At 36.6% G+C, this 13658-nt stretch overlaps 1 protein-coding gene across 10 annotated transcripts in view; it reads left to right on the top strand.

Moving 5' to 3' along the window:
• The window catches only part of SOX6 (SRY-box transcription factor 6), a 379444-nt gene that overhangs the window by 305619 nt on the left and 60167 nt on the right, over nt 1-13658 (top strand). For all 10 annotated transcript variants that reach the window (XM_075502220.1, XM_075502218.1, XM_075502219.1 and 7 more), the window contains 3 exons: nt 4216-4365; nt 8258-8438; nt 11216-11406. In XM_075502220.1, coding sequence (XP_075358335.1) covers nt 4216-4365; nt 8258-8438; nt 11216-11406 — 522 coding nt within the window. The remainder of the gene's footprint in view (nt 1-4215; nt 4366-8257; nt 8439-11215; nt 11407-13658) is intronic.

Here is a 13658-nt window from a genome sequence, read left to right as displayed (position 1 = left end):
AAAGGCTTAGTATGAATTTTGCTGTTTCCAGGTTAAAAAATCAGTATGTACTTGTGCTGTGCTGTACACATGCTGAGTACAGCGCTTTCCCACTCGTCTGTAAATTTTTTTTTAGGTAGATGAACATCATTTAGACTCATAGTGACCTCCAACTTCCATAAATTCCCCTCAGATTTTTAGTTGATTACAGCTGGAATAGAGTTTCAGGAACAAGCGCTTAAGTCCATAAGCCTGTAAATTCATAGGTGCCTAAATGTGAGACTTCACTTGCCATTGGCTTAAGTGAGACTTGTGGCATTTCAGAATCCCACTCTTCAGTGTCAGATCACAACATTAAAAGAAACCTGGTTCTGAAAGCTCTACATCCTTGCTCATGTACCTTAAGTGAGGTGGTTTTCAAAATTGTTAACTATGCAGGAGCACTCTAACTCAAAATCAGCACTACTTATATTTAGATGCTCTGAACTGGATTGTAAGAATCTAACTTAGCGACCTTTCAAAAAAATAAAACCCAGACTATACATTTTTAAGACTTCTTAAAACAGACATGAATACTTGATGGTTTTGAATATCTAATTTGTAATCAAGACCCTTCTGAGTCAGTGGCTGGCATAAGGGTTATGAAATGCTCTTCTCTTTATGTACTAGACATACATTGGAAAGATGATATATTTCAGTGTCTGAGGTAGGTTAATTTTTTTAGTCACTACTCAACAGTCAGTAGGTTAGCATTTCAACTGAAAAAATTCCATTGAAACTTTTGCTTTTGACCATTAAAAGCTAACAATCAACTTTCTTTCAATGTTGGGTTTTTTCCCCTCCTTAATCTTGCAAAGAAAAGCTTCACAACCTGACCATCTCACTGTGGGGTCCTAAATTGGCATTTCAAGCCACAACAGTGGTATCTGCAAAAATATCCATTTTATCCCTGCAGCGGTGGCGTGCACATACTTTTCCAGACTGGCTAGCTCCCCGTACAAACTGGTATTTAAAAGAACTTATACAGCCTCCCAGTCCACACGGCAGCATTGCTAGCGCTAGTGCGAATTCTTGCAAGATTTGCACTTGTTTGTGGACCAGCTTTATTTTAAAGTCTAAGCAAAGCAGAAAGCTGATTACTGTTACTTATTTTTACACTTGCTTTTATGGTGTAAAACAAATTTATAGAAATGCCAGGCTAAAGCCGGTACTACGACCTTGAAGTAACCCAGTGATGAATTATACACACACACATATACCAACATCAAAATTTCTTTTATTCTCAGTCTCCCTTTAGAAACATTTTTTCCTCATGCTACGTGCAGTACAGCCAATACAGCCCTCAACACACTGGGAGGGGAGTGGTGTATAACTAATTTTATTCTGCTTTTAATGTTCGCATTTCCAAAATCAAACAGTTTCCTAGATAGTCACTATAACAGCTCACTTTTCTTGTTGCTGTCTCTCTGACCCTTAAAGTACTGTGGACATTTCAGTTGCCAGTCCTGCTAGAACCAGGTACCAGGTCACTGATGAGCCCTCCTCTGACCAGTGTCACGCATCTCTCTCTTCGTGTTGACCTTGAGATATCTGGTCAAGATACATCTACACCGTTGGCTGCAGCTTTTAGAGATGATAAACACACCTTTGCTTACTTGCCATGGCTAACTGGGTTACAAGCTCCATTTGCCGTGCATGCCTGGTGCCTACGCCCAGGTGCTGTCGGCAGCGGGGCTGCGGGGTGACTGCTGTGAGGAGAGGCGGCCGGGGGCTGCCCCGTGCTGGACGCAGCCGGTTCCTCAGCGGCCCCAGCACAGGGCACCGCCGGGCCTGTCAGTGGAGCTGGTGGCACCTCCGGGAAAACGTTCTCCAGGGAAGGGCACAACGCCGCACAGGCGGCGAGGAGTGAGGGACAAAGGGTGAGGAACAGCCCTGCCGGCAGCCGGGCTGGAGGGAGAGGAGGTGGAGGAGTCAGCAGTGAAGGAGTGAAGCTGAGCATGGGAAAATGGCAGGGATGGGGGATTTTAGTTTTCGTTTGTGTTTCTCACTATGCAACTCTATTGTAATTGGCAATAAAGTAAATTAATTTTCCCCAAGCCAAATCTTTTTTGCCCGTGATGGAAACTGGTGAGTGATCCCGCTGTCTTTATCTTGACCCATGAGCTTTTCCATCTCATTTTCTCCCCTGTCCTGTTGAGGAGGAGGAGGAGGCAGAGAGTGGCTGGCTGGGCGGCTGGCAGCCTGGGTCAACCCACCACACTATGCTGCTTGCCATCATTGACTACTGACTTTTATCCTCTACGAAAGACTGAATTTCGTAGAAAGAATAACTCACACCCCACCTTTTTTGCCCTGATGGCTTACCTAAGAAGGGAGAAGGAAATTCTTTTGAACCTTAGTTGATAAACCTGGATTTGTTTTTACATAGAATTCCTTTCCCGCTCTTGAAAGTGCAATACACACTACATTAAGTAGTAAAGTTTTAGTCTACTTTTAGTAAAATCTAAGTCATCTCCTCCAGACAGTTGAAGCAGATGTTAAATAGGTTCCTAGTTTAAAAAAAAGGGAAAGTATTTTAATAGACAAAGTACAGAACACTGAGAAAGTTATTATAATCTTTGGGGTTTGTCTTTCAATTGTATTCAAGTTTCTTGTATCGTCTCTGTCATAGTACAGTGCCTGATTATTTCTGAGCTGAGAATGTGCAGGCTTTCAGAAGTTTGTGAAATGTGCTTCTTACTCTCACATAAGCAGAGCATCCTATTAAGCAAGCATAGATTGATCTGAAGAATATACTAAAAGGGATAAGATCCCAGTAGTAGGGGGAAAAAAACCCCACTTACTATTGTATACAATGCTTCATTTTCATTCTCCAGGACATCAGCGAAAGCTGGGAATTTTTTCTATTTTCAATTTTTCTGGTTTTCTAATGCAGGAAAAAATAGTACCTTAGCCAAAATATTTAAACACTCTTGATTTCAAAATATTAATCTGTGATCCTTTTGTAGGCTCTGTGTGGTACTGCAAAGGGGTGGCAGGAAGCAAACAAACAAACAAACAAACTGGAGTTTGCATTTGTCCCCCAGAGTTCTGACTCTGTCCCTCCTTCACGCGTTTGTCTAGCCACTGAGTCACTGAGCTTACAGTATTGTGTAACTTTCATTTCTGTGGAGGCTTGTTATATTAGAAAAATTGTTCCAAAGAAAGCAACAATTATGACATAAGCACATCTGGCTCTTGCAAATTATTCTTTATTAAGCTTTCATTTAATTACATGTGCTGAAAGGTCTGCTTTTGATTACTGTAATTTTTTTTATTTGTCCATCTGAATGATAGTAATGTTGGAAATTACATACAAACCACCTGGCTTTTTTCTCACTAATAAAGCAAAGTTTATATAGATTTATGTATCGAAGAGGGATTAGGATCTTCCCTGTTTATGGTAGAAGAATTATTGCTGATGTTAATTCAAGGTGAGGGTTTAAATTTGGTCACTGGAAGGAAATTAAACCTATTTGTTTTTGTTCAGTAAACACTTTAGATTGGTTAGGAATAGTTTATTTTAATGTACAAGTCTTTATTATCGTTCAGTTAAACTTTTTGAAAAGTTCCATGAGGGTGTTTTTGTATTTTCATCACTATTTACAGGAATTTTTAAGGCCTACATTCCTTATTAGCATTTTTAGAAGTTATAACAATCATTGTACACTGAGATGGAGACATACACTCTTGCCTATTTTAACTTTCATTGCTATCTAGAGAAGACGCAGCATTGCCTTTTGGTAGCAAACAATTCCTATGTCAGCTCCCCGTAGAGGTTCTGGAGTTGGTGGGTAATTACTGGGTAAGAACAGAAAGACCTGAAGTATTGTTGTTTCTTACAGGGGTTTATACCTCCTTTCATAACCAGACTTATAATTTTGCAAATTTTGTTTTTAATATTCGGGCACAGTATAACCTTTTGTTCATTACAATGACCATCATTAGCAAGAAGGAAAAAAAAAATTAGCTAAAAGTCAAATTAAGAAAAAAGATACTGGTGTGTGGGAGTTTTCCAGTCTTTTGTTTTCTCTTTGAAAATGACAAGAAGGGAAAAGCCACAGACAAGAAAGTGCTGAAAAAAATCTATAATTCCTTTAAGAGAAGAAACAGCAGAGCAATAAAAATTATGTACATTTACAGCTTCTTTTTTTAGGAATTTTGCAGGAATACACTGTATATCTTCTTGTCTTCCAGCAACTGTATGCAGCTCAGCTGGCAAGCATGCAAGTTTCTCCTGGAGCCAAAATGCCATCTACTCCACAGCCACCAAATACGACAGGGGCACTCTCACCCACTGGGATGAAAAATGAGAAGAGAGGGACCAGCCCGGTAACTCAAGTTAAGGTATTTTTCCGTAAAGAAAAAAGTCGGAGTCTGAAAAGGGCAGTGAAATTAAATGGCCTATTTAATTGTTTTACAGTTGGAAGTGGAACCACATGAAAGTTCTTCAATATTCAAATAAAACGTTCGGTTTCAGTGCTGTATTATCAGTATAGAGAAGGGAAGAGAAAGCATTCACTTCTTGTTTCCAAAAATATCAGGCGTCCCTCTTCCTACCACAGGCAGCACAACAGATTCATCAGTAAAATGTGATATTTTCAAGATTTCAGTTTGTAATCTAGTAATGTGCATAAATGGCCTCCATTTCATGAATTGTTTCACACCGAACTTCTGAGTATCCTAAAATGTGGTGCTAGCTTATAATGTTAGGGCACAAGAGAGACTGTAGATCTCCTAATTATTTTACAAATCTTTAGCTGTACTTAGTCTACAATTTTGGAAAAAGCCTCACATAAAAATAAGATGTAAGTCAGGACTCTGGGGAAAACATTGTGTCACTGCAGATTGATTTGACTTTTGCTGATTTCACACAGCTGCTGACAACCGGGCTGCTCCTTGTTGGGTTTGCGCCATTGCTGAATGCTTGTGCCTGCTTATTCTCACTTGCTTGGAGCCGGGCAGCTACAACATGGCGTTTGCCAGCAGCTTGCGATGAACATCGTGCACCCCTTGAAATCTGTGGTGCAGCTAGTACCTTTGGGTGGAACTGGCTGGCTTTTATTGCTGCGTTCTCCTGTGGTTGTTCTCATTTCATGAGACCAAATATGCTGAGAAACAATTTACTTCGAACTGTAATACACACAAACATTCGGATGTTTTACCAATTTGAATGATAGCACTATAGCTGCAGAACTGTTAAAATAGATCTAAAGAAGGCATATAGTGGCTTTGGGGGGAGAGAGAGAGAGAATGCGGTTTTTTGCTAGCTGCTAACACCTTACAGGCACACAGTCCTTAGCCTCAAGTCAGCCTGGGAAGATTTTACTCACTTGAGGTGAGGGTTTCTTTTTTTTAATTTTTTGACGTGAGGTAAAATATCATTCGTTTTTTCATTATCATCAATCATTGTGGTAAAGTGTGGGTGAGTAGATATTTCTGCCTGGGCTGATAAATTTCCATGACACTTTTTTGCTAGGCTGAGAGTACTAATAAATAAAAACTATTCCATTATGGCCAGATCTAACATTTATTTAGCAAAGCGTTCACTTTACTTAACTGTAGATGTGTATTAGTCTAATATTTTACCTCTTGTAATCCAATGCCAGGCTTGAGAGCAGTCAGTGTAATTTACCACATATGCAGAGTTTGTTATGGTCAATACAGAAGCCACCAAAAGCAAAGCCCAACTGTTTCAGCAAAGTTGCCATAGTATAGTGATACCTAACACCAGTGATTTATGGTATTGAGAATATACTACTGACTACTTTAATGTGAAAAAGTAATTTTATAAGTGAGCGAGCCAAATGGATCTACACCAAACCAAACCTTTAATATATGAGTAAAATTTTCCCTGGTTAAATTCAAGCCTTGAACCAAGGCCAATACCATTCCAGCTTTGTGGCCAGCTGAGTCCTATTACAGACTTGACCACATGCAAATTCTTGGGGGTTTCCCTACATAATTTAACTTGAATGGACTGAAATATATGTAATAAAAAAGAAGCCTTTTTATTCTTATTTTTATTAAGCACACTATTGCATTGAAAATATTAAAGATACAAGTGCTTCATGTGGACAAATACCAATGGCTAATGAAGAAATTAATTATTAGTATAAAAGATCTCTAATAAACTAGTACCTATATGCTGCCTTTGCGAATCGTTACCTTTATAAGACATGGAAGTTTTGATGGTCATGCATTGCTTAACAAATCTGCTATATTTTCTCTGTTTTTAAACAGTCGTTTGTATATACTACATGCATTATTTATAGAACTAATGGAATTCTTTCACAGGAGTCAGATCTTTCAAAAAGTAATGATAGTTTTTTTTAAGTCAGTGACCAGAATGTTTTCCAGCTTTTCGGTTGCCTCGCAGAAATGAGAATGCTGTCTATGAAGTACAAACAAACAGGTTCTGGCAGTGTTTAGAGTTTTTTTTCACATGATCGTATCGGTACTAGGCAGAAAATTATTTAGAAATTAAACATGGTAGCATAGATTCATATGTGTACATGCTCACAGTACCTAGTCTGGCAAACTTCATAGTCTGAAAGAGGCTCTGAACTCTCACAGAAATTTATTGAAGCCACTTTGTATCTGTGCAAGGAAACAGCTTGCATGTAAACATGGCCACAAAGCACAAGAATGGACTATGTCCCTTATACCTTTGTGTTCCTGCTTTCACTTGGACTCTGAACAGGTGTGGACATTTGTGCACACTGCAAGGTCAGGAAGAATTAAAATGTCATGCAGTTTTATGGAAACAGTTTAAAACTGGAGATATGATGGCATTATAAATACCTTTGTAAAATGTTTGTTACATTTTCCTGTTTAAGGCATTGTGTATGATCAGATGTACTTTGCTAAATCACTGCTTGACAGTAAGGTGAATGGAAAAGATGAAATAATGTAGTGTATTATTGTATTCTGACATATATTTCTAAGCTTCGAAGTGATCAGTGCGGTGTTTTAAAATATGGACGATATTCTCTTATATCCAGCATAATTCTGCTTTGGGCATATTTTAAATGAGAGATCTGTCTTACTGGGCTCTTTAATTACAGAAAATCACTGTTTCACAATTTTCCAAATGCTCTGTCTTGCTTAACATATTAAGCAAAAGGAACAAGCTCAAAGAATGGGAAGAAGGTTACATTGTGAATATCTACCCTGATCAAAGAAATTAATTGCTTGAATGAGTCTGCTTCCAGAAGTTAAGATATTTCTTAGATGGACTTATTCTCCTGTAGTACTGAAACAAGATATATGTCAGAGAGAATTTCTTCCATAATTGCATATGAAAAGTTTCAAAAGAGAAAAAAGTGTTGATACTAGATTTACATACCCTTAAAAAATATTCCTTGTCCTTATGCAAATAAACATACAGAAACACTAAAGGTTGAATGCAGCAGAAATAACTACAGAATACAGAAATAATTACAGAAGTATCAAACAAGAAGCAGAACAGCATCTATGTGAAAAAAAATCTTGATTTTACATAAATCTGTCAAAATTACGACACATTTGAATAATAAAATATTGTAAAATATACAAAATTAAATAGTAGAAAATAAAATATATTTTGAAATGCATATAGTACGCATTCATTACTGTAGTAAGTCAAGGAATTTGAATTCAGTGAAATTCTTATCTTCTATTATGGGGGAACAGCATAGATTATTTTACTAAACAAAACATGCACTCAAATAAGATGCATGGAATGTATAAGTTAGCAGCAGCATTAAATGTGGGCCAAAGAACTGTCAGGGTTTCCAAATGATTCTTTCATAGAAGTACTTCTGATTCCTTAGTTTCTAATACATTTAAAAATAAGCTACATAACTTATTTTTATAGTGCCAGGAACTTTTCAAATAGAACGAATGCAAAAGCATTACTGAGCTGCTGGAAATTTTAAATAATTCTTTGTAAATGCCCTAGGTTAATTTAGATCTCTGAAAACACATTAGGAAATTAAGCTGTAATGTGAGCTAATTCAAATTTTAATTTGGCAAAAAGAATGATCCAGCCACATAGTTAATGTAAATAGAAGCATAACACAGAGAAATTAATGAGGTTTCCTTTTGTTGAATCTTTAAGGAGGCAGATAATTAGCTTCTTTTGTTATTATTGCTGGAGAATGTGGTATTGTCTTCGAGGTGTAAAGTAACTGCTGCTTGCAAAAATGATGTGTTCATTTGTCTTTTCCTAATAATTATTTACATTAAACTCTTGTAGGATGAAGCAGCCCAGCCACTGAATCTTTCAGCCCGACCCAAAACAGCTGAACCTGTCAAATCCCCAACATCTCCAACACAGAACCTCTTCCCAGCTAGTAAAAGCAGTCCAGTGACAGTGACGAACAAGAGTGGCATCCCCAGCCCGCTCAGTGGATCGCTGGGGAGAGGATCCTCTTTAGGTAACTAATCTGTCCTGGGGAGGAGAAAACTGGCAAGTTTTCTACATAAAGTCTCAGGTTGGGCACACTTACTTCTCAATTAAGTAGATATTTGGGCCTACATTTCTGCTTAAAATAGAAAAATAAAATTCAAGAGAGATTTTCAAAGAACTCTTGAATGCCAAGGTTTTACAAGAGTAACCAAAATGATGCAGCAGTGATATGCATCTCCAAGAAACACAGCAAATAAATATATAATGTAAGAAATACACATACATACAAATATATACACATAAGTAAATAGGGATGCATATATAAAACATGTAAAAGAGGTTTGTATGAACATCTTCCTGAAAGACATCAATTGGGTGTATACATACAAAGTTAACTTTTGAATTTTGACCTCTGGATTAAACAAACAAAAAAATATCTTTGCATGCACATAGAGCCTGACTAGATACTAGACATACACACATAATGGTTCATGTGATTAGTGTACACGCAATGCAACAGTGTAACATACCTTAAAATAAAGAAATTTTCAAGCACTTTGTTGAACCAGAGTCAGGGAACATTCAGTACCTCCATGGTTTATAGTAAACCAGAAGCCAGGCAAGAAGGAAACTCCAAATGTGGTTTTCAGCTATTTAGCCCAAATATACCGTTAGTTTTACCCAGAACAGCATTCTAGAAGAAATCTAATCCTCTGCATTCTGGGTATTAAGTTCACCTTACAAAGACCATATGCTGAATATATTCTTTTTTCTTTTTTTTAAACAAAGACAGAAAGGCTTCAGTCCAGACAGTTTATTTTATTATTTGTTCATGTTTTTATTATTTTTTCACCCATCTGTCAAGATTTTGTTAATTCATATGATTGCAAATAGGGAATTTTTGACCAGTGTTCAATATTCTTTAATTAAGAAATAAAGCTTATTAAGTAATGAAACAAAATTGATCTGAAAACTATGTATGAAGACTATCTTAACCAGTCAAGAAACAGAATCAAGAGCTGCAAAATGTAGATGATCAGCCCTAAAGTTCAAATAGTAAATTTTAACAGTGACTAAATACTCACTACAGACCACTTATTCACAATCTGTAGCTCAAGTGTACTTGTAAAATATATAGAAACACTTGTGAATAATGAACAGGTATGTTAAATACATACATTAAATATATAAAATTATGATTTGTTCCATTCCCAAAACACTTGGGAACGTCATGATCTCTGAAATATACTTTCTGCAGCTAGCTAGATATTCTACCTGTCAATTTATTTCCAGCTATCACTGCACTATCTAACATTAGAAAGTGGCATATCAGTTTGAAGTCATAGACCATTCCAGAGAAATGGCTAGAGAAGATGCGCCTAAGGTGTGAATATTTTTCATATAAAGTCATAAAAACTTTTCTTTCAATCCTTAAGTATAAAAGAAGCCAGGGAAACGTCAAAAATCAGCAAGCAATGTAGGAGCTTTCACTCCATTTTTATGATAAATTTAGGTGATTGGGAGTCTAAGTCTCATTAAAAGTCATGCAAATATGGTTCCCAGCTTCCTTAGGCTCCAGAATGGAACTTAGTTGCCAAATCAGTTCAGAGCATCGGAAATTTTACCCAGCAAGAACAATGGTTGTTCTCTAATATGTTATGTTTATTTTGGAGAGGGGTGCTTCATTCACACAGAAAACATCACAGTTCCACCTAGAACATCACAATTTGCATCTCTTCTCATCCAGACCACAGTATTGGAGTAGAATATGAACTTCACTGAAGTTCAGCTGAGTAACATAAGAATATGAAAATTATCTTTGAAGGAGAACTCTAAGTCTTAGCCTGTTTGGTTTTGTTTGGTTTTGTTTTGTTTTTTTTTTTTTTTTAAAGTGGACTGTTAGTAAGTACACAAATCTAACAAATTCAGAGCTTTTATAAAAGACATTTGCTTGTTAGGCAGATGCACAAGTCATGCACAAACTTTGATTGCTCAAAATTTCCTAGCTAGAATGTATACACACAAATCTATCCATGTGTGGCACAGAGGATGCTCCCATGCAGGAACAGGTGGATCAAGTTAAAGCATTGTCACAGCAACACAAAACAACTAGTCACCAAATAATTGCTGTCTCTTGGTCTCAAATCAGAAACTGTATCTGGGGTACTCATCTTTACCTCTAGCACGCATTTTAAGATGCAACAGGAATGTTTTGTGTGAGTTTGATGCATGTTTAAAAGTTTCTCTTTCTGTACAGCGTGATAGAAAGAAAACCATTTTTTCTCTACTGATTTAGAGCTTTATACTCACGTTAAGGTGATAACAAGCTCTGTCCCCCAAAAGTAACTGTGAGTGCTCTTTCTGAAATTGAAAGCTAAATGTCTGGAGCGATGGTTCTCTCAATAAAGAAATTCTAAAAATCGACATAGACTTTCATGACCAAGTAAATAAGATTACTTTCTCCTTCTTTGTTCATTTTATTAATTATTATTCATACTTCAAAGGCTTCCCAGTTAAGCTTTAGAATACTGTGGTCTTAAATGCATATTTAACTTTGAGTCCATGAGTATGCTCAGATACTTCCATATCAAGACCTCAGTGGTTGTATTTATAACAGCAAAAGAAGTCCACAGGCTTATCAATCACTTCTACAGATTAATTCAGCCTTCAAACAGACAATAATTGTCACTCCTCCTCCTTTTGCAGATGTTAGTTGGGTGAAGCTCTAACAGTATGAGAGCTGAGTGCTTATCCCAGATTCTAATTTGGATAATTACCTAAACAAAGTGTGTTCTCTGTTTCTAGATATCCTTTCCAGTCTTAATTCACCTGCCCTGTTTGGGGACCAGGACACAGTAATGAAAGCCATTCAAGAGGCTCGAAAAATGAGAGAGCAGATCCAAAGGGAGCAGCAGCAGCAACAGCAGCCGCATGGTGTTGATGGAAAGTTGCCCTCCATGAATAACATGGGTCTAAATAACTGCAGGAATGAAAAGGTAATGTCTCCCATTGCCACACAGTCTGTCATTCATTCTTCTTTTCCCTGTAAATAGCTTCTTACTTTATATAAAATTTCTTTTTAGAGCTTTTAGCCATCTCTGGTTTCACATTAAATACACCTTGTCACTTCACAGTGCTGTGCTACAAACTTCTCTACATGACAGCATTCAAAAAACCAGTCCTGTGCAGTCATGTGATTAAGCTGTAAGCATGCATATAACAATGTGGAAAATTAATTGGTTGAAGTTACCGTTGTTTTTTGTCACTAGATTTTGAATTGTGCTTTTGAGAATGATTGGATTGATAAATATGGCAAAAAAGGCCAGTTATATACTAGCATGGTCGAGTATTACAATGCTATTGAATGTATCTAAGCGTGCTTGAATCTGTGACTCAGATGCAACAAAGTATTTAGGCTCAAAAGAGTGCTTTGGGCTCTTAGTTTCAATGGGAAATTATAGATCAAAGTTTTTTGTTGGATTTTGGCCTGAGTTTTCAAACACTAAAATGAAATGGGGGCACTACACTAAAACGGTAAATGAGAGAAAGTGGTGAAAGAATGTGACCAGCATTGGACTGAGCAGGACATCATTCAGTTCACAAAATAGTAAGCTGGGATCCTATCCAAAAGGTGAGGAACAGTTTCTATCACACACACTTTAAGGACCGCTCAGAGGACAAAGAATTCTCCTGGAAAATTCTTTGTATCTGTGTTGTCCTGCTCTGTAGCCCTTCCAAGGTCTACAAGATCTGCTCCAGGTCTGCTGTGTGTATAACAGAGCCAGTGAACACTGGATCAGGTAATTGGCTGAGCTATAAGGTAGCCCTTTGGATGACGAATGCTTCTCTGTTAGCTTCCCTAGCAGTGGCTTATGCTGCAAAAAAATACGGTGCACAAGTTATTTTTCACCACTGACACAAATCAATTATATACCACAATACTTACTCCAGTTAACTAGAAAGGAAAAAATATTATCCCAGTAATCACTATGGCATTGGCAAATAGGAACAGTTATGATGCAATTTAGTAATGAATGAAAAGAAAACTGACACATTCATTAGCCTATAAAGCAACTAGAGTTTCAGACTATTTGCTGGAAAAAAATTTGAAAAACAGGTAGCTTTCAATGCCTATAATTCATTAATAAAAATTCTGTGATATATCTGTATTTTAGAAGGTAGGTTCTTTGTATCTTGGGGGAGGGAGGGAAGATTATATTATACTCCAAAGACTTAAAGGAATTTTTAGTCCAGGTGAGTATGAAACTCAGCAGAATATTAACTATATCTTAAACCGTGAATTTGATGAAACTGTGATCTTTTCTCAACCCACAAAGGAATACTTGGTGAGTAAGTGGATTGTAGCAAGGCATGGAAAGGCAAAGAAATGTTGTAAACAGACCCATCAAAGATTGATACATACCTTTTAATCTACATTTTATATTTTTTCTTGATAGGTTCTTTACAGTACTCAAAACAAGAGAAAGGCTCAGTGTCTATTAAAAAGATTTGTTAAACTGTTACCACACAGGATTAACAATGGTTTTGCAAGTCAAATTCAGAGGCTAATATATATTTATTTCTGCTAGTGTTAGTTTAAATGCCAGCATTGAAAAACTCATTTAATACAGATTGATACTATGGAAAAATATAGAAATGAATAACTGATCAAGCATGCCATATTCAGACAACACTCTAATTGGAAAGTCACTGTTTGTCTTAACTAAGAGGTAGGGTACTAAAGCCCAAGTTATAAAAATAAAATAAATGTCACAACTATGATCAATATTAAGTTTATAAAATTATGGCTATTTTAAAATATATTTTATGGGTTTCAGTAGCTTGGCATTTAAAAATATCTAATACACTAGAAGGGCTATTAAAAGAATTCTTAACGTTTGATTTGACTTTGAAAAGTAAGTATAAAAATGGCATCCACTTACTTATCAGCTCTGCTCCCCGAGTATTTTCAGTACCATGTTTACATCTTGTAGTCGACATAACAAGTTTCTATTTTGTCTTTCACCTGTAAAAGCAGAGTCAGTAAATATTTCAATGAATAATCTGAAATTTCTTTTTTGTGCTGGTTACTAGCAATACACAGATTGATGTACAGCTTCCAGATTGAGGTTATACATCAGGCAGTGTGAGGAAAAAAAAAATTTTTTTACTTGCAAATATAGCAGAGTCAATTGGAACTCCTTAACAAATATAACAACAACATTCTCAAATGCCATCTTTTATGGGA

The sequence above is a fragment of the Mycteria americana genome, chromosome 5 (genome assembly GCF_035582795.1).
Source record: "Mycteria americana isolate JAX WOST 10 ecotype Jacksonville Zoo and Gardens chromosome 5, USCA_MyAme_1.0, whole genome shotgun sequence".
NCBI lineage: Eukaryota > Metazoa > Chordata > Aves > Ciconiiformes > Ciconiidae > Mycteria > Mycteria americana.
Note: the sequence above shows the minus strand (reverse complement) of the source record. Positions and strands in the feature narration are given on the sequence as shown.